Source organism: Oncorhynchus clarkii, chromosome 21 (assembly GCF_045791955.1).
Source record: "Oncorhynchus clarkii lewisi isolate Uvic-CL-2024 chromosome 21, UVic_Ocla_1.0, whole genome shotgun sequence".
Taxonomy (NCBI): Eukaryota; Metazoa; Chordata; class Actinopteri; order Salmoniformes; family Salmonidae; genus Oncorhynchus; species Oncorhynchus clarkii.
In genome coordinates, this window is record NC_092167.1 from 40,012,128 (window position 1) to 40,032,846 (window position 20,719).

Below are 20,719 nucleotides of genomic sequence, written 5' to 3' on the forward strand. Positions count from 1 at the left end.
TTGCACAAATATTAGAGCTGGATTCCGCTGGAGAAGCTAGTTCCTCTCCTTCGCTGACTGGATCAGAGTGCGCCAACATTGCAAGCATCCAGGAACATGTGGTGAAATTAAATGAAGATGGTCTACCTAAGAGGCCTGGCAGTGGCAGACATTATTACAGCTCCCACACACCCACTCCACGTTCTTCCACAAGGTATGTTCACCGACCACACTTCAACTGTGTGCCTGACCTGACTGATCTTAGCACTGTGTACATACTGAATTCAAACCAACTTTTTCACACATTACACAGCATATGACACTTCTAAGAATGAAAAGCTAATGAACAACTTGTTTTTATGGTAAAGTAAGAAGGCAGACACCACGTCTTCAGAGAACCAAATATTATAATTATTGGGATTTAGGTGAATTTAGAGTATTGATTTGCAGAGATCAATATGTAAACATTAGCCAAGACTGATACATTCTTGTGTTTGTTTTGAAGTTCCCAGACGTCGTTGCAGAGGGCACATCGAGTAGACGTTCGACTGACAGATCCTCTGAATGCCCTCTTTGGGATCACAGAGGCCACAATTCTTCAAACGCTGGGTGATCAATCCTGCTCTTTTGGCTCACCTGGATTGACCAGATCTTTGGTCAGAGATGTCGTGAGTCAGGTGAACTCTGACATCTCACTGATCATCTCCTGTTCCAGCTTAGGTAAATCAAGACCAGTGTTGTGTGACACTGGCAGGCGATATGCCATGCAGGCCGCCCAGAAGCTGGTGTCTGTTATCTGTGCCAAGTTGCGGAGGTTTGGAATCACTGGACAGGCTGCGCCTCAAGCCAAAACCAATCCATCTAAGGAGAATGTGGACATTGAGGCTTCTCTTGCACCATTGACAGGAGAGGTCATGGCTGTTATGGTCAACTCCAGAGAATGCCAGGGAGGAGAGCAAGGAACAATGGATGTGCTTCGAGAAATAACACACAAAGTAAATGTTTTGGCTTCAAGGGATAGTGTTGGTGGTCTTCTGGAAGACTCCCTAACAGAGGAACAAAATCTGAAAGAGACTGTATCCTCTGGCAGCTTGGTGAGTCCAAACATCCTCATACTTTCACCTTCTGAGAAAAAGCTTGGATCTCCTGTAATGACAACCATAGAGAAATTCTCCAGTGGTGAATTGAAGTCAGAAGCCACTAACGCTATTAGCGAAGTGCTCATTAGGTCTAGCAGAAGTCTATCTGCACAAATGTCTGCTTGCGCACCTGAGCATTCATGTAATCTGGCCAGTGAAAGGAATCTGCCAGCTATGCCAGAACTTTTAACAACTACAATTAATGTAGGTTCTGAAGCCTCTGAAATTATGGATTCCTTTCTGAGCGATATGACATGTATCGCACAATCAGATTTCACAAAAATGAAAGCTCTACCCGCGGCCCTTAACCTTTCTAAAAGGTTGCAGAATACGCTGAGGGGATTTTACTCTCGACTTTTGGCCCCTAACAGCTCAGAACGAGACAAAGAGGAGAATCTAGAGCAAGCTAAAAACATTTCTGCTCCTACTTTGATCCAAAAGTTATTTGGATCCAACAAGAGTGAGCGTATGCTTCCAGGGATCATATCACCAGGAGAAGTGGCTCTTCATAGACATCAGAGCGAAAGCTCCAGACCTATGGCTCTTAGCCCTCAGATCATTCAGCTTCACCTCGACTCTACCACTAAGGAGGTTGTGAGCACAATTGTGTCATGTTACAAGCCAGAAGTTCCTGAGGAAGAATTGACATATTCACATGAAAAGATGTCATCGGATACGTCCCTTTTGGCTACTGAGTTTGTGGACCATGTCATAGCTTGGTTAAAGGTCATCTCTGCCGCAAGCTCTGCAACTTCTTCATCAGAGAGTTTGTGCGTTTCTCCAAATGCATTAATTTGCGAACTCTCCAGTGAAACATTTCAGACACAGGCTGTGAAACGAGTGAAACAAGTCCTAATTGAATCTGTCAGGTGCTTTTCCAACTCAGGAAGTTCCAGCATATCAGAGTCCCACACTAGTCTGGTCAGTCAATCAGATTTTGGCATTCAACAGGATTCCTCCTCAACTTCCTTTATGAGCATGGACTCATCCTCTTTTGGGGTTGTTGCAGCCGTTGTGAAAGACATGAAGAGCCTGTTGCAGACCACCGAATCAACTGATAGTCTACAGCCAACTGATTCTGCCCTTCTACATGGTACCACAAGTTATTCTGAGACATCAAGCAAGAGCTGGCAAAGTGGTGTTGCCATTTCTGACTTTAAACTTTGGTCTACAGCACAGACTATTTATAGGCACCTGCGGAACAACCTGAGAGAGTTTTTCATCCGGCATCATCAACCAGATGTAAAAACCACAGATGCTATCATAATGCAAGCCAAAAAAAGCAGCAGTCAAATCTTGCTTGCCATCCAAGAGGAAATGACCAGATCGGAGGAATTGATGACCTCACGGGAGCTGGTGCAACTCCATGGCATTGTGGGAATGATGCTGGAGGGTGTGGAGACAATTTGCAGTGAGGATGATACAGAGCAAGAGTGGCAAGAGCTTCAAAGGCCTTCAACTTCTTTATCTACTGCTTCAAAAGGCTCAAGGTCTCAGAGATTGAACAATACTCACACTCTCCCAGGAACTCCAATGTCAACTGAGTTACTGGACAGTAGCTTCCCTGTCATTAGAAGCACATGTATTGATGCAAGAGATGATATTGCATCCGGGGCCTCATTGAGTGACCTAGGAAAAACCCTGAATGGTGTGGTGAGCTTCATCATTGAACATCTTGATCCTGAAGTGATGCAGCAGATCACTTCTCCAGACTCTGATCTAACATCACTAGAAGAACTTATCTCAAAGGAGAAGATTCACTCATTGTGCCATGACCTTGTTGCTCAACTTGAGAGCCTCATTCGGGAGCAGAACAGCATCCCACTAATCAAATCGGTGGCAGTCGCTAAGTGTGTCTCTGACACAGTTTTGCTTAACCTAGCAAGGAGGGAAAACCAAGTGGGGAAACCGTTCTCCTCCAAACTCATCTACATGTTCGCTGAGGAGTTAGTGAAGCAATTGCTGCTTCCTTTGATCTTGCCTCCCTCATTGTGGGAAATGGATCAGGAAGCCTCCCTTTACGATGTTCCGTCGAGCACATCTAGTCACCGCAGCTCAATTTCCACTACTTCTCTAGTGACTGTACTTGATGGTAGTAGCTCTCTGGTGTCTGCTAGTTCTTCGCAGGTTTACGATGACACAGTGAATCTGTTCACAAGCACGATCTGTCACCAAGTGATGGACAACATTTCTGGAGACTCTAGTCACACAGTGGAGGACAACATCCATGACAGAGAGGCATCCATCATTGCTACTGGGTCTGTGGAGCAGGCCCAGAGTGATTCCAGTTCTCCTCGGGCTGTGAAACAAGGCAAATGGAGGTTCAGATTCCTCCCAAAGTTTTCCAAGTTCAGACTCAACCTCAAGGTAAACCAGAAATGGGTCTAAGTGAAATGTTATTGAGTTTTGCTATAATTTTTTTACAGGCTAGTTATGATGATTATAACAACACTTGATTTCAACAGGACTTGGAAGATAGCCACCAGGAGAAAGGGATGGAAGAGGAGGTGGAGGCAGAGAAACCAGACGCTCAACTAAAGGAAGAGAAGAAGGTCATGTCTGGCAAGGTAAGATTGGTCCTCTTATCATTTTTTACATTTTTTTTGCTAGGTTTTAATCTATCCTGTTTCATTTTACAAACTTGATTCAATGTCAGATGAAAAGGAGGCAGTCTTTCAACAGCTTCACAGCTTTTCAACAAAAAGTTTACAGAATCTCTACATATTAAAAAAACTCCTTACTTTCATTTTGATAAACACTGTATAGGATAGAAAGAATGAGAAGAAGGTGTGATTGGTCCTCTGGCCACTTGCGTTATTTTCTAGGTTTGAATCTATCTTGCTGTCAATTGGCTAAATAATGGACTGCTTTAACTTGATGTTACAAATAATAATGTGTGATTTGAAAACTGTATTCTTGAAGGCCCCCCAAAAATCAGCAGACCAAGGCACTGAAGAAGGTTAGAGATTTTTCTATATTAAACTATTTATTTTCCTAGTACATGTACTGTTTTTGTTCCTTTTGTTGTGCAGATTCATTATTTTAAAAACAAATTTATTTTTGTCCTTTAGGTTCCTCAGTGGCATTCTGTTCACCCCGAGCTCACTATCCAGATAAATACCGAAACAGAGCGGCCGTAATTCAACTCTTACATGAGGAATTACGCAAGAGTCAACTTTACCCCTCAGGAATGGAAGAGGACGTCTGCTTCCCAATCCTCATCAATTTCATGAGGAATCTCACTGATAGGTATGCTCAAAATCTTTAAATAGCATCCATTCTTTATACAACAACCCTGTCTGGACCACTACAAAACAACTGAACATGTTAACTTGTGTCTTTATCAGGCAGTGGAAGGTGATTCAGGAGGGCATGAGAAATCCTGTAAGTTTATCTGTCAACATTTGATGTGTGATTATTTGATAGAAAGTTGGACATGAAGTTTATCATATTGACTAACTAAGCACTTGACAACACAGCCCCTCAAGAATAAATATTATGCTCTTTTTTTGTATTGAAACAGACAACCAAAGTACAACTTGCCAAAATGTGTAGGAAGATAGCGAAAACGGTTTCCCACATTGCGGTAGAGATCCTCATCCCGACCCTTGCACAAATATTAGAGCTGGATTCCGCTGGAGAAGCTAGTTCCTCTCCCTCGCTGACTGGATCAGAGTGCGCCAACATTGCAAGCATCCAGGAACATGTGGTGAAATTGAATGAAGATGGTCTACCTAAGAGGCCTGGCAGTGGCAGACATTATTACAGCTCCCACACACCCACTCCACGTTCTTCCACAAGGTATGTTCACCGACCACACTTCAACTGTGTGCCTGACCTGACTGATCTTAGCACCGTGTACATACTGAATTCAAACCAACTTTTTCACACATTACACAGCATATGACACTTCTAAGAATGAAAAGCTAATGAACAACTTGTTTTTATGGTAAAGTAAGAAGGCAGACACCACATCTTCAGAGAACCAAATATTATAATTATTGGGATTTAGGTGAATTTAAAGTATTGATTTGCAGAGATCAATATGTAAACATTAGCCAAGACTGATAAATTCTTGTGTTTGTTTTGAAGTTCCCAGACGTCGTTGCAGAGGGCACATCGAGTAGACGTTCGACTGACAGATCCTCTGAATGCCCTCTTTGGGATCACAGAGGCCACAATTCTCCAAACGCTGGGTGATCAACCCTGCTCTTCTGGCTCACCTGGATTGACCAGATCTTTGGTCAGAGATGTTGTGAGTCAGGTGAACTCTGACATCTCACTGATCATCTCCTGTTCCAGCTCAGGTAAATCAAGACCAGTGTTGTGTGACACTGGCAGGCGATATGCCATGCAGGCCGCCCAGAAGCTGGTGTCTGTTATCTGTGCCAAGTTGCGGAGGTTTGGAATCACTGGACAGGCTGCGCCTCAAGCCAAAACCAATCCATCTAAGGAGAATGTGGACATTGAGGCTTCTCTTGCACCATTGACAGGAGAGGTCATGGCTGTTATGGTCAACTCCAGAGAATGCCAGGGAGGAGAGCAAGGAACAATGGATGTGCTTCGAGAAATAACACACAAAGTAAATGTTTTGGCTTCAAGGGATAGTGTTGGTGGTCTTCTGGAAGACTCCCTAGCAGAGGAAAAAAATCTGAAAGAGACTGTATCCTCTGGCAGCTTGGTGAGTCCAAACATCCTCATACTATCACCTTCTGAGAAAAAGCTTGGATCTCCTGTAATGACAACCATAGAGAAATTCTCCAGTGGTGAATTGAAGTCAGAAGCCACTAACGCTATTAGCGAAGTGCTCATTAGGTCTAGCAGAAGTCTATCTGCACAAATGTCTGCTTGCACACCTGAGCATTCATGTAATCTGGCCAGTGAAAGGAATCTGCCAGCTATGCCAGAACTTTTAACAACTACAATTAATGTAGGTTCTGAAGCCTCTGAAATTATGGATTTTTTTCTGAGCGATATGACATGTATTGCACAATCAGATTTCACAAAAATGAAAGCTCTACCCGCGGCCCTTAACCTTTCTAAAAGGTTGCAGAATACGCTGAGGGGATTTTACTCTCGACTTTTGGCCCCTAACAGCTCAGAACGAGACAAAGAGGAGAATCTAGAGCAAGCTAAAAACATTTCTGCTCCTACTTTGATCCAAAAGTTATTTGGATCCAACAAGAATGAGCGTATGCTTCCAGGGGTCATATCACCAGGAGAAGTGGCTCTTCATAGACATCAGAGCGAAAGCTCCAGACTTATGGCTCTTAGCCCTCAGATCATTCAGCTTCACCTCGACTCTACCACTAAGGAGGTTGTGAGCACAATTGTGTCATGTTACAAGCCAGAAGTTCCTGAGGAAGAATTGACATATTCACATGAAAAGATGTCATCGGATACGTCCCTTTTGGCTACTGAGTTTGTGGACCATGTCATAGCTTGGTTAAAGGTCATCTCTGCCGCAAGCTCTGCAACTTCTTCATCAGAGAGTTTGTGCGTTTCTCCAAATGCATTAATTTGCGAACTCTCCAGTGAAACATTTCAGACACAGGCTGTGAAACGAGTAAAACAAGTCCTAATTGAATCTGTCAGGTGCTTTTCCAACTCAGGAAGTTCCAGCATATCAGAGTCCCACACTAGTCGGGTCAGTCAATCAGATTTTGGCATTCAACAGGATTCCTCCTCAACTTCCTTTATGAGCATGGACTCATCCTCTTTTGGTGTTGTTGCAGCCGTTGTGAAAGACATGAAGAGCCTGTTGCAGACCACCGAATTAACTGATAGTCTACAGCCAACTGATTCTGCCCTTCTACATGGTACCACAAGTTATTCTGAGACATCAAGCAAGAGCTGGCAAAGTGGTGTTGCCATTTCTGACTTTAAACTTTGGTCTACAGCACAGACTATTTATAGGCACCTGCGGAACAACCTGAGAGAGTTTTTCATCCGGCATCATCAACCAGATGTAAAAACCACAGATGCTATCATAATGCAAGCCAAAAAAAGCAGCAGTCAAATCTTGCTTGCCATCCAAGAGGAAATGACCAGATCGGAGGAATTGATGACCTCACGGGAGCTGGTGCAACTCCATGGCATTGTGGGAATGATGCTGGAGGGTGTGGAGACATGCAGTGAGGATGATACAGAGCAAGAGTGGCAAGAGCTTCAAAGGCCTTCAACTTCTTTATCTACTGCTTCAAACGGCTCAAGGTCTCAGAGATTGAACAATACTCACACTCTCCCAGGAACTCCAATGTCAACTGAGTTACTGGACAGTAGCTTCCCTGTCATTAGAAGCACATGTATTGATGCAAGAGATGATGTTGCATCCGGGGCCTCATTGAGTGACCTAGGAAAAACCCTGAATGGTGTGGTGAGCTTCATCATTGAACATCTTGATCCTGAAGTGATGCAGCAGATCACTTCTCCAGACTCTGATCTAACATCACTAGAAGAACTTATCTCAAAGGAGAAGATTCACTCATTGTGCCATGACCTTGTTGCTCAACTTGAGAGCCTCATTCGGGAGCAGAACAGCATCCCACTAATCAAATCGGTGGCAGTCGCTAAGTGTGTCTCTGACACAGTTTTGCTTAACCTAGCAAGGAGGGAAAACCAAGTGGGGAAACCCTTCTCCTCCAAACTCATCTACATGTTCGCTGAGGAGTTAGTGAAGCAATTGCTGCTTCCTTTGATCTTGCCTCCTTCATTGTGGGGCTTGGATCAGGAAGCCTCCCTTTACGATGTTCCGTCGAGCACATCTAGTCACCGCAGCTCAATTTCCACTACTTCTCTAGTGACTGTACTTGATGGTAGTAGCTCTCTGGTGTCTGCTAGTTCTTCGCAGGTTTACGATGACACAGTGAATCTGTTCACAAGCGCGATCTGTCACCAAGTGATGGACAACATTTCTGGAGCCTCTAATCACACAGTGGAGGACAACATCCATGACAGAGAGGCATCCATCATTGCTACTGGGTCTGTGGAGCAGGCCCAGAGTGATTCCAGTTCTCCTCGGGCTGTGAAACAAGGCAAATGGAGGTTCAGATTCCTCCCAAAGATTTCCAAGTTCAGACTCAACCTCAAGGTAAACCAGAAATGGGTCTATGTGAAATGTCATAATTGAGTTTTGCTGTAATTTTTTGGGTGTTTATTACTTGCTGTTGGGTATCTTATTACACAATATGAAAACCTCTCAATGGCATTACTTTATACTTGTTGCTATTGTATAAATTATGTTGTTTTAAGAATTACATTCAGTAAGACATTTTATTTTGAAACAATAAGTGCTTCAGGCGGCGCAACAAAAAGCAGGTACAGCCCTCAGAGGAAGCCCAGGACCAGATTAAGGTTCCCCGGGAAGAGGACCATTGCATATGTAAGTCTAACGGCTAATTATTATTTTATCACAGTTTTTTATATAAACTCTGATCAAATATATATAAATATATATAAACGGCATAATATTTCACAGTCCCACAACATTAGCAACATGAAAGGATGAGCACACAATAATTTTAAAACCAAGTCCATGTAGGTTTGATGACTAAAGGTCTTGCCAACTTTCCCTTCGGTCTCTAGTACCCAACACAGTGCCAAAGGCTGTCATGGCTCCACTTCAAGAGAGTTGTCTCTCCACTTCTCAACCCAAGGAGAAGAAACACAAACCCTCCATCTTTGTCAGGATGTTCTCGGCCATCAACAAATGCTTTAGGAACACCTTAAAATGTCAATCTAACAAATAACAACACTTAATTAATAAAATAAAGATTTACTGCATTCAATTAATTTCCTTGTTATCTTTTCATGTCGTTTTTCACAAAAAAGACACTGTAAAATTAAATGTAACTCACTTGGTTAAATGTATTTCAAAACAGAGTATTCATGCTGCTTTGTGATTGCCACTAGAGCATTAGGAGGCTCTGAATGTGAAAGAAGTAGTTCACTAATCAGATGCTCAACAAACACGCTGTTTATTTATCAGTTTGCATTTGCTTCAGCATTGTCAATATTGAGTGAACACTGTAAATAAGGGCTCAGTAAACTACTTACTTCATTTGCTTGAAAAACTATTGGTATAATATGGACCTCGAGGGGACCTGTAACATCAAGCATGTGAGAGATCTAGGATAAATACACATAGAATATACAGCAACATATGCACTGTAGCCTACATAACAAATGGCTACCTCTGAAAAAGAGTACACGATTACAAAGGGAAAGAACGGGTTAAGAAATTATTCTGAAAACAATGTATGGCCTATCACATGCTGCCTTCAGAGGTAAAGTCTCACCGGAGATACAGATTCATGTTCAACATCATAGGATTTGGGGAAAATAACTTTGAATTCTAGAAATAACTGAATCTGTGAAAGTCAATCCTCTGCTATTCAAAGAAAAGGAAAACCTCACAGAATAGTAAGGCATGGTAAACCATAACCTCAAATTCTATCTAGACTACAGAGAGCTCAATCTGTGAGAGCCAATCCTCTGGGGGTCACAGAAGAAGGAAATAAACAATTCACATAATAGTAGGGTAAAGCATCACTGACATAGGACTCTAGTCTAACTCACATAACACAGCTGTGGTCTTAAAGCAATGAAGCCAGAACCCAGGATAGAGGGGCTGCGTGAATCTGGTCTGGACACTGTGGAGGAGGGTCATTGTGTCAGAGACACTGTAGAAGGACAGAGTGCCTGCCTGGTGATCCAGGTACTTAATTCTACTTCTGTGATTTACAGCAGTAGACACACACACAGAAGAACAACTACAGACATGTGAATAAATAACATGTTTATTCACTCCTTTCACTGACACAAAGCAAGTATTCCACGGTTCTCATTAGTTATAAGGGCTTTTCTACATATACAGTTGTTAACAGGCTTATATGGTAGGCCTAACTAACGGAGTTGCTGTGTGTTTCTACAGTCTTTCTATCACGTGTCTTTACAGTCTGTGCAGGCTATGTGTGCTGGCATACCTGTCTGTCTGTCTGTGTCTTTCTATGGCAGCTCTATCATGTTGTGTTCTTCCAGTATGCTCTGTGTGCGTGTGTATACCTCTCTCATAACGTCTACAACAATGTTGAGCACCGGCCCAACCTCCTCCTCTTTTCTCACACAAACTATATCCAGGAACACTCTTCTGTCTGGCAGAGCTACAAACACCAGCTCAGCCGCACTGCGGATCAACCAGGGGTGATGGGGGGCCAGGGCCACGGTGTACGCATCCCTAGGGAACAAGGGCAAGGTTAGGGTTAGTGTGTGTGTGCATGAGTGAGAGAGCAGGCATCTGCGCCCACGATACTGGCAAGCTGGCATGGCCATCAGGCTATGGGTAGTGTGAGACTTGGTCTTCAATAATTTAGTGAAATTGTGAAGTAACATTTTGAGTGTGTGTGTGCATGTTTTCTATCTAAAGATACCTGCAGAGCTCCCCAGGGGTGCGGTAAACCCCCTGTGCGTCCGGTCCCTCCCCCAGGCCCTGCAGTAGCAGCAGGATCCAGAGCAGCGAACGGTGGAGCCTCAGCAGATTTCTGCAGCCGGAGCGCGTCCGCACACTGAAGTTCACCAAGCCCCTTTGCAGCTCCGACTCCACCATGGAACGCACTGAACTGTAGGCCGCTGGGCCTTGTAGTCCTGATGTGCGAGTTTGTAGTCCAGAGTGTCCTTCTACTGGACTTTGTTTCTCAAGGGCCTCTTTCTCCTGCTGGGCCAGCTCTCTGATGACAGCGATCTTATCTTTGACCTTCTGAGAGAAAAAACTGACCAGAGGTCCGAGAGATTCCATAAACCTAGAGAGAGAGGAGTGGGGAATCAATGTAGAGCCCTTCACCTAACAACTCCTTACTGTATCATTTATGGCAAGTTTAAAAGGTGTTCCCCTTATAAACACTCTCACACACAGACACACACACAACGTACTTGATGAGTTCGTCCCAGCTGTAGAGGTAGTGCTCCAGCAGAACATCATCAGAGTGCGTAGCCATGGAAGAGGTCAGGTGGGACATGAGACGCCACACCTGGAATTGTTGACCTTGACACACCTGGAGAGGGGGCACAGAACCCAACACTACACCCCTCTCACCCTGCTGTCCCCCACTCTGCACCCCTCCTGGATGAGGAATACCAGGGCTCTCCAGCTGGAACAGGAGAGAGAGGGAGAGAGGCGGAGAAGATGAAGTATCATATCTACATTACATGACCAAAAGTATGTGGACACCCTTTCAAATGAGTCAATTCAGCTATTTCAGGCACACCTGTTGCTGACAGGTGTATAAACTGAGCACACAGCCATGCAATTTCCATAGACAAACACTGACAGTAAAGCTGCCCTGGTAAACTTGTAAGTGATGTTATTGTGAAGTGGAAACTTTCAGGAGCAACAATGGCTCAGCCATGAAGTGGTAGGCCACAAAAGCTCACAGAATGGGACAGCGGAGTGCTGAAAAATTGTCTGTCCTCGGTTGCAACACTCACTCCCACGTTCTAAACTGCCTCTGGAAGCAACGTCAGCACAAGAACTGTTTCGTTGGGAGCGTAATGAAATGGGTTTCCATGGCCGAGCAGCCGCACACACGCCTAATATCACCATTGGAATGCCGACTGCAAGCCAGGCCTAATCGCCCAACATCAGTACTCGACCTCACTAATGCTCTTATGGCTGAATGGAAGCAAGTCCCAGAAGCAATGTTCCAACATCTAGTGGAAATCCTTCCCAGAAGAGTGGAGGCTGTTATAGCAGCAAAGGGGGACCAACTCCACATTAATGCCCATGATTTTGGAATGAGATGTTCAACGAGCAGGTGTCCAAATAATTTTGGCCACGTAGTGTATGTCCTATTTATCTTTATTATATATTACAATCTATCACTTGGTTTCACACTACAATGTAAATTATAGAACAACTAACTAACTGTTAAGACATTTCCCTACAGGCTAAATTGTGTGTGTGTGTGTACTCACTGTTGGAAGGTAGAAATTGAAACTCAGACAGGGGTGCCAGGAGGTCTCACAATCACGCATTGCAATCTGAGCTGAGAACGAGAGAAACACGTGTACAGTTTGTCACAATATACACACACAGCCACACAGAGAACAGTATCAGCTAAATCCTATGGTTAAAGTGGAAACTCACGGAGCCAGAAAGAACTGAGGAAGAGCAGCAGAGCCATGATGGAGGCTGGCAGCAGGTAGCGTTGCAGTCGCCCATTAATGCCCATCTTGTCTACACAAACAGGTACTGTCCTGAACACAGACACACTCAGTAGACCACCCCTCACATACTGGTAGGTAACCTCATCCCCAGGCTATTCGCGACAGAGAGACCCGGCTGGGGAATACAACTAACTAGTAGTAAACGGCTGTCCACCCTAGCTGTATTTCTCTATATCTTATCTCTCTATCTTCTTGTCCCTTTGCAGCTTACACTATTTCTTAGTATTGTTTTCCTTTCCCTCTCTTTCTAAATCCATTACAGTAAAGAAACACTTCCTCTTTAAGCCACACCTCCTGGAACACTCTGTACTTGACCTTTAACCTTTGGCTCTTATCTCAACCACTGTTTCATCAGCCCTCTATCAACGCACACACACAGTCCCTGTATCTCATGATGTCTCTAGACTCTGGCCATGGGTTGGATCTTATCAGTGAAGTTACACACACACACAATAGAGACAAACAAGTATGTTGTGATACATTTGATAATTTATTTTTTTACAGAGAGAGACCTGCTTCACCTCACCACATTGCTTTCCATGTCTTACATGAAGAGGTACAGTGTGTGTGTGGGTGTATTACAGTGTGTGTGTGTGTAAGTCTGTCGGTGGGTTGGCATTGTGTCTGATGTTAGTGTGTTGGCAATGGCACATGGCAGTATAGATAGTGTTTGATAATGTGTCATTCAGTTCTCAACTCCAGGCCCCGGAGGGCCACAGGACTGCTGGTTTTCATTCATTTCAATTACATTATACAGTAGCTGGGGTCATCAGGGGCACTTTAGCTTAGTCTAACGCTTTGTCCCATTAGACAGCCTGGGACCTGCCTGTCCTCTCCTATTGGCCATGGAGTCTGAGCGGAGTGTCTGGTTGGCTGCTCCTGAGGCAGTGGCAGGGCTAGGATTCTGGAGCACAGAGAGAGAGAGAGAGAGAGTCAGGAAGAGTTTATATACACCACAGTACATAAATTCTCACATCTTGCCCCAAATACTTTCTGTCCTCCCCCCGTCCAGAGAAGACAGTGGTGTGACACACACACACACCTTACCGTTATGCCCCTGCCCCATCCAGAGAAGACAGTGGTGTGACACACACACACACACACACACACACCTTACCTTTATGCCCCTGCCCCGTCCAGAGAAGACAGTGGTGTGACACACACACACACACCTTACCGTTATGCCCCTGCCCCGTCCAGAGAAGACAGTGGTGTGACACACACACACACACACACCTTACCTTTATGCCCCTGCCCCATCCAGAGAAGACAGTGGTGTGACACACACACACACACCTTACCGTTATGCCCCTGCCCCGTCCAGAGAAGACAGTGGTGTGACACACACACACACACACACACCTTACCTTTATGCCCCTGCCCCATCCAGAGAAGACAGTGGTGTGACACACACACACACACACACACCTTACCTTTATGCCCCTGCCCCATCCAGAGAAGACAGTGGTGTGACACACACACACACACACACACCTTACCTTTATGCCCCTGCCCCATCCAGAGAAGACAGTGGTGTGACACACACACACACCTTACCGTTATGCCCCTGCCCCATCCAGAGAAGACAGTGGTGTGACACACACACACACACACCTTACCGTTATGCCCCTGCCCCGTCCAGAGAAGACAGTGGTGTGACACACACACACACCTTACCTTTATGCCCCTGCCCCATCCAGAGAAGACAGTGGTGTGACACACACACACACACACCTTACCGTTATGCCCCTGCCCCATCCAGAGAAGACAGTGGTGTGACACACACACACACCTTACCTTTATGCCCCTGCCCCATCCAGAGAAGACAGTGGTGTGACACACACACACACACACACCTTACCGTTATGCCCCTGCCCCGTCCAGAGAAGACAGTGGTGTGACACACACACACACACACCTTACCGTTATGCCCCTGCCCCGTCCAGAGAAGACAGTGGTGAGTCCTTTAGAGACAGAGACGTGCTTCATAGGACGGGACTGAGATTGACACAGCTCAGTTAGCAGCCCAGGACTGGAGAGAGACAGGAGAGTAGTGCAACCTACACACACACACACACACACACACACACGTTATTGTACACCACTATGTTACACACAGCAGCTCGACTGGACACATACACATTACTACTGTACTAGTATACCATAACTACACTACACTACTACTAGAAGTATACTATAACTACACAACTACTACTAGTATAATATAACAACACTACGACAACTAGTATACTATAACTACACTACAGCTAGTATACTATAATGACAAAAGTACAACTAGTATACTATAATGACACTACTACTTGTATACTATAACGATTCCTTATATTAAGTAAACCAGACGGCATCATTTTCTTGTTTTTTTAATTTATGGATAGCCAGGGACACACTCCAACACTTAGACATAATTTACAAACAGCCAGATCAGAGGCAATAGGGATGACCATGGATGTTCTCTTGATAAGTGCATGAATTGGACAAATTTCCTGTCCTGCGAAGCATTCAAAATGTAACAAGTACTTTTGCGTTTCAGAGAAAATATATGGAATAAAAAGTACATTATTTTCTTTAGGAATGTAGTGAAGTAAAAGTAGTCAAAAATATAAACAGTAAAGTACAGATACCCCCCAAAAATACTTAAGTCGTACTTTCACGTATTTTTAATGAAGTACTTTACACCACTGCTACTAGTATACTATAACTACACTACTACTACTACTGGTATACCATAACTACACTACTACTACTAGTATATGATAACTCTGTTACTAATACTAGTGTACTATAACTACACTACTACTACTAGTATGCTATAACTACAATACTACCACTAGTATACAATAACTGAACTATTGCTAGTATACTACAATGACACTACTACTACTACTACTACTAATAGTAGTATATTATAACTACACTACTGGTATACTACTGGTATACTACAACTAAACTACTCCTAGTACACTAACTACACTACCACTAGTATACCATAACTACACTACTCTAGTAGTATACTATAACTGCTCAACTACTACAATAGTATACTATAACTACACTACTACTGGTAGTATACTATAACTACACTAATAATACTAGTATACTATAACTACACTACTAGTATACTATAACTACACTACTAGTATACTATAACTACACTACTACACACATTCTATAACTACACTATCACTACTACTAGTACACTATAACTACACTTCTACTAGTATACTATAACTAAACTACTACTACTAGTATACTATAACTGCACTCCTGCATGTATACTATAACTACACTGCTACTAGTATACAGTAACGGCACTACTACTAGTATAATATACCAACACTACTACTAGTATACTATAACGACATTACTACTAGTAGTAATATACTATAATGACACTGCTACCAGCAGTATACTATAATGGCACTACTACTGTTAGTATACTGTAACTAGCCTACTAGTCAGTGGTGGAAAACGTACCCAATTGTCATACTTGAGTAAAAGTAAAGATACCTTAGAAAATGACTAAGGTATCTTTGTGAAAGTCACCCAGTAAAATACTACTTGATTAAAAGTCTAAAAGTATTTGGTTTTAAATATCCTAAATTATCAAAACTAAATGTAATTGTTAAAATATACTTAAGTATTGAAAAGCATAAATAATTTAAAATTCCTTATATTAAGCAAACCAGACGGCACCATTTTCTTGTTTTTTTATTTACGGATAGCCAAGGGCACACTCCAACACTCAGACATCATTTACAAAATAAGCATTTGTGTTTAGTGAGTCCGCAAGATCAGAAGCAACAGGGATGACCACGGATATTCTCTTGCTAAGTACATGAATTGGACAATTTTCCTGTCCTGCTAAGCATTCAAAATGTAACGAGTACGTTTGGGTTTCAGAGAAAACGTATTGAGTAAAAAGTACATTATTTTCTTTAGGAATGTAGTGAAGGCCTCCCGGGTGGCGCCAGCTGTGACATCAGAGACTCTGGGTTCGCGCCCAGGCTCTGTTGTAACCGGCCGCGACCGGGAGGTCCATGGGGCGACGCACAATTGGCCCAGCGTCGTCCGGGTTAGGGAGGGCTTGGTCGGTAGGGATGTCCTTGTCTCATCGCGCACCAGCGACTCCTGTGGCGGGGCCGGGCGCAGTGCGCGCTAGCCAAGGTTGCCAGGTGCACGGTGTTTCCTCCGACACATTGGTGCGGCTGGCTTCCGGGTTGGATGCGCACTGTGTTAAGAAGCAGTGCGGCTAGGTTGGGTTGTGTATCGGAGGACGCATGACTTTCAACCTTCGTCTCTCCCGAGCCCGTACGGGAGTTGCAGCGATGAGACAAGATAGTAGCTACTACAACAATTGGATACCACGAAATTGGGGAGAAAAGGGGGTAAAAATTCAAAAAAAAATAAAGGAATGTAGTGAAGAAAAAGTAGTCAAAAATATAAATAGTAAAGTAACGACTAAGACTAAAAAAAAGACTTAAGTAGTACTTTCAAGTATTTTTACTGAAGTACTTTACACCACGGCTACTACTATGACTACACTACTAGTATACTATAACTACACTACAAACACTAGTGTACCATAACTACACTACTACTAGTATACTATAACTACACCACTACTACCAGTATACTAAAACGACACTACTACTAGTATACTAAAACGACACTACTACTAGTATACTAAAACAACACTACTACTAGTATACTATAACGACACTACTACTAGTATTCTATAGTAACACGCATACTATTAGACTGTAAGTACATTACTAATAGTACACTACAACTACACTACTACTACTACTTAGTATTCTATAATGACACTACTACCACTGCTAGTATACTATAACGACACTACTACCACTACTAGTACACTATAACTCCATTACTACTACTGGTATACTATAACTCCATTACTACTACTGGTATACTGTAACTCCCTTACTACTACTGGTATACTATAACACCACTACTACTTCTACTAGTATACTATAACTACACTACTACTACTACCACTACTACTACTACTGGTAGTTTACTATAACTACGACTACACTACTACTAGTTTACTATAACTACACTACCACTTCTACTACTGGTGGTAGTTTACTATAACGACACTACAATTAGAAGTATACTATAACGACACAACTGCTACTCTATAACGACACTAGTATGCAATAACGACACTACAATTAGTAGTATGCTATAATGACACTACTAGTAGTAGTATACTATAACGACACTATTACTACTAGTATACTATACCGACAATACTACTTGTATACTATACCGACATTACTACTAGTATACTATAACGACACAACCACTACTACTACTATTCAGTAGCTGAGAACTGGAGAGAGACAAGCATCACATGACTACTATCAGTACTAGACCATGGCACTGCTTCAAAACTCACCCTCTTTAGTGGGCATGGAGGAGGACAGGGGCTGTGGGGGGGAGGTAAGGGTGGAGGTGGTGATGGAGGTAAAGGGGGAGACCAGGGTGGAGCTGGGGGAGGTGAGGACATCGCTGGTGTCACAGGAGACAGTTCTCAGACCACGGCTTGCTCTCCTCAGAAACTCAGCCTGGAGCTGGGGACTGGACAAGGAGAGGGGTGGAGGAGGGGAGGAAAGAGGTGGAGGAGGGGAGGAAAGAGGGGTAGGAGGGGAGGAGAAGAGGGACACAGAGGGGGAGACAGAGGGAGAGGGTTGGTGGGGAAGATTTTTGTGTCTAGCCGAATCGTTGTCGGGGGAAGCAGCTCTGGGAGCTCTTCTCAGAAACTCAGCCTGGAGCTGGGGACTGGACAGAGAGAGGGGTGGAGGAGGGGAGGAAAGAGGGGGAGGAGGGGAGGAGAAGGGGGAGACAGAGGGAGAGGGTTGGTGGAGAAGGTTTTGGTGTCTAGCCGAGTCGTTGTCAGGGGAAGCAGCTCTGGGAGCTCTTCTCAGAAACTCAGCCTGGAGCTGGGGACTGGACAGAGAGAGGGGTGGAGGAGGGGAGGAAAGAGGGGGAGGAGGGGAGGACACAGAGGGAGAGGGTTGGTGGAGAAGGTTTTGGTGTCTAGCCGAGTCGTTGTCAGGGGAAGCAGCTCTGGGAGCTCTTCTCAGAAACTCAGCCTGGAGCTGGGGACTGGCCAGAGAGAGGGGTGGAGGAGGGGAGGAGAAGGGGGAGACAGAGGGAGAGGGTTGGTGGAGAAGGTTTTGGTGTCTAGCCGAGTCGTTGTCAGGGGAAGCAGCTCTGGGAGCTCTTCTCAGAAACTCAGCCTGGAGCTGGGGACTGGACAGAGAGAGGGGTGGAGGAGGGGAGGAGGGCTGAAGGGGAAGGGGAAGGTGTCGAGCTGAATCCTGGGGCGAAAGTGATGTTGAAGATCTCATTGGAATGATGAGGACTTCTCCAACTGGATGCTGAAGGAGAGGACAAGAAAGAGAGAGAGAGACAGAAGAGAGAAAGAAGGAGAGGTAGAGAGAGGGGGGGGGGGGGGGGTGGTGTATGATCAGTGGTGGAAAAAGTACCCAATTGTCATACTTGAGTAAAAGTAAAAGATACATTAATAGAAAATTACTCAAGTAAAAGTGAAAGCCACATAGTAAAATACTACTGGAGTAAAAGTATTTGGTTTTAAATATACTTAAGTGTCAAAAGTAATACTTAAATATTGAAAGTAAAAGTCAAAATAATTTCAAATTCCTTATATTTTGTAAACCAGATGGCATCATTTTCATGTTTTTTTAAGGATAGCAAGGGGCACACTCCAACACTCAGACATAATTTACAAACTAAGCATTTGTGTTTAGTGAGTCTGCCAGATCAGATAAGTATGAATTTGACAATTTTCCTGTCCTGCTAAGCATTCGAAATGTTTCAGAGAAAATGAATGGAGTAAAAAGTACATTATTTTCTTTAGGAATGTAGTGTAGTCAAAAATATAAAAGTACAGATACCCCAAAAAACTACTTAAGTAGTACACTTTACACCATTGGGTATGATGATCAGACGTTCTGCAACAGATCCTGTTTCATTGAATCACAATTAAATATTCCGATATATTACCTCTTTCCTCTCCATGGCAGCAGCAGTAGTATCAATGGGGGTCTGGGCTATAGCCCTGCACACAGAGAAACACATTCATAACATCTGTGCAGTGTGCACACCTCTAATCCAATCGGTTTTGCGCTCCTCAGAGAACACAGAGCTTGGCCAATCAAGGGCTGATGTCTATAGACAGTGATGAGGTGATTTTCAGCATCAAATAAATATAAAAAACGCGAAAATAAACATTAAAATAAAATCATGCTTCTCTGAGTGAAAACTGCGTTATTTGGCTTGGTTATGCCCGTTAGAAATGGACGCCAGCGGTAGCCTATAGTTTATTGTGCCTAATGATCACCGCGAATTGAAAGAGGGATTAATCTGCCCGCGGTCTCTGCCATCCCCCGATAGTGGTTTGGGTAGGATTATCGGATCCAAGATCTGTGTTAAAAGACGAATCATACACCCATTCTAGTCTACTCACCTTGCGCGCTCCAGCGGTCGACTCGCTTGACAGCCCGAGGAGCCCCCGTTCCGCTACTAGTTTTGCTTGACAGCTGCTCGCGCCACATTACTGGATTTCCGTACACACAACACTCCCTCACCGGGCAAAGTCTGCGGTGCGAACATTGACCAATTATTGTACTGAGCCTAGCGCAGTCATCCGCCATTTTCACAGCGCCCGATGCAAGCGCAGTTTTCACTCGTTGACAGGAGCACTCAACCTCCCAGTTCTGTAAATGGGGTACAAACACATACAGACTACTCCGACGTCCTGTCTGTGCCAAATCAGGCTGTGGCTCTTTCATCCACTGGTCGCCACTATAGTTAGCACAGCCACAAAGTCATAAACCCCGCCTATTTCGACCATTTCTCTTTAAAGATTGTAATCCTAATCCAACCCACACTACTGCTGACCTTATGCCTAACTATAAATTAAGAGCACGAAGCTATTTTTTCCCCATTAAGTTTTACAATATAGCCAACTTTTACTTTGTAGCTGTTGTAACTAGTGGAAATCCCCCCAATATGCGTGCATTAATAATTAACGTCCCTTTACAGCTGAGGTTCAGGGGTTGTTGCCCTTAATTACCACCTGACCCCTCTGCCCCCTTCCTCCAATATAATTATATAACCTATTCATAACATGCAATACATAAACATATAATCATATACTTTACCACTGATAGACTTTAGTCAGTTATGCAGAAGGGTGTGTGTTGATGTCAGGATGTGTGTGAGCAGTGGTTTCAGAAAAGGGAACTTGTTTTAATCTTCCTGGAAGCGGATAAGCGCACAACCTGTTGTTCCCTCTAAGAACATTC

General features: G+C 43.8%; 3 protein-coding genes across 5 annotated transcripts; 1 reads left to right on the forward strand and 2 right to left on the reverse strand.

Moving 5' to 3' along the window:
- The first annotated feature begins 4,195 nt into the window (after positions 1-4,195).
- LOC139379006 (uncharacterized) lies at positions 4,196-8,905 on the forward strand. The gene is made up of 6 exons (XM_071121709.1): positions 4,196-4,367; positions 4,466-4,502; positions 4,642-4,919; positions 5,211-8,208; positions 8,409-8,499; positions 8,703-8,905. The coding sequence occupies exons 1-6, from the start codon at positions 4,309-4,311 to the stop codon at positions 8,864-8,866; spliced, it is 3,627 nt and encodes a 1,208-aa protein (XP_070977810.1). The 5' UTR covers positions 4,196-4,308; the 3' UTR covers positions 8,867-8,905.
- LOC139379008 (glycolipid transfer protein domain containing 2a) lies at positions 8,857-12,677 on the reverse strand. The gene is made up of 5 exons (XM_071121714.1): positions 12,259-12,677; positions 12,087-12,157; positions 11,046-11,263; positions 10,547-10,915; positions 8,857-10,353 (listed from the first exon to the last, which is right to left on the reverse strand). The coding sequence occupies exons 1-5, from the start codon at positions 12,341-12,343 to the stop codon at positions 10,125-10,127; spliced, it is 972 nt and encodes a 323-aa protein (XP_070977815.1). The 5' UTR covers positions 12,344-12,677; the 3' UTR covers positions 8,857-10,124.
- A 132-nt stretch (positions 12,678-12,809) lies between these two features.
- Positions 12,810-20,637, reverse strand: LOC139379007 (uncharacterized). 3 transcript variants are annotated; one of them, XM_071121712.1, is made up of 6 exons: positions 19,879-20,166; positions 19,416-19,470; positions 18,629-18,769; positions 17,785-18,481; positions 14,262-14,398; positions 12,810-13,242 (listed from the first exon to the last, which is right to left on the reverse strand). In XM_071121712.1, the coding sequence occupies exons 2-6, from the start codon at positions 19,428-19,430 to the stop codon at positions 13,129-13,131; spliced, it is 1,104 nt and encodes a 367-aa protein (XP_070977813.1). In that variant the 5' UTR covers positions 19,431-19,470; positions 19,879-20,166; the 3' UTR covers positions 12,810-13,128. The 3 variants fall into 3 exon arrangements, with proteins under 3 accessions (XP_070977813.1, XP_070977812.1, XP_070977811.1); XM_071121711.1 differs by lacking the exon at positions 19,879-20,166 and adding an exon at positions 20,576-20,637 and having other exon boundaries at positions 17,785-18,769; XM_071121710.1 differs by having other exon boundaries at positions 17,785-18,769; positions 19,879-20,220.
- Positions 20,638-20,719: the final 82 nt, after the last annotated feature.

Bases quoted from the DNA above. Each gene is read 5' to 3' on its own strand.
- LOC139379006 (XM_071121709.1), top strand. From the start codon at position 4,309: ATGGAAGAGGACGTCTGCTTCCCAATCCTCATCAATTTCATGAGGAAT. The intron at 4,503-4,641 runs GTAAGTTTATCT...GTATTGAAACAG, and splicing joins AGGAGGGCATGAGAAATCCT to ACAACCAAAGTACAACTTGC. The intron at 8,500-8,702 runs GTAAGTCTAACG...TTCGGTCTCTAG, and splicing joins GGAAGAGGACCATTGCATAT to TACCCAACACAGTGCCAAAG.
- LOC139379008 (XM_071121714.1), bottom strand. From the start codon at position 12,343: ATGGGCATTAATGGGCGACTGCAACGCTACCTGCTGCCAGCCTCCATC. The intron at 11,264-12,086 runs GTGAGTACACAC...CTCCTGTTCCAG, and splicing joins TCAATTTCTACCTTCCAACA to CTGGAGAGCCCTGGTATTCC. The intron at 10,916-11,045 runs GTACGTTGTGTG...CTCTCTCTCTAG, and splicing joins AGCTGGGACGAACTCATCAA to GTTTATGGAATCTCTCGGAC.
- LOC139379007 (XM_071121711.1), bottom strand. The intron at 14,399-17,784 runs GTGAGTTTTGAA...GTGTGTGTGTAG, and splicing joins CTCCATGCCCACTAAAGAGG to GTTGCACTACTCTCCTGTCT. The intron at 13,243-14,261 runs GTAAGGTGTGTG...TCTGTGCTCCAG, and splicing joins GACGGGGCAGGGGCATAACG to AATCCTAGCCCTGCCACTGC.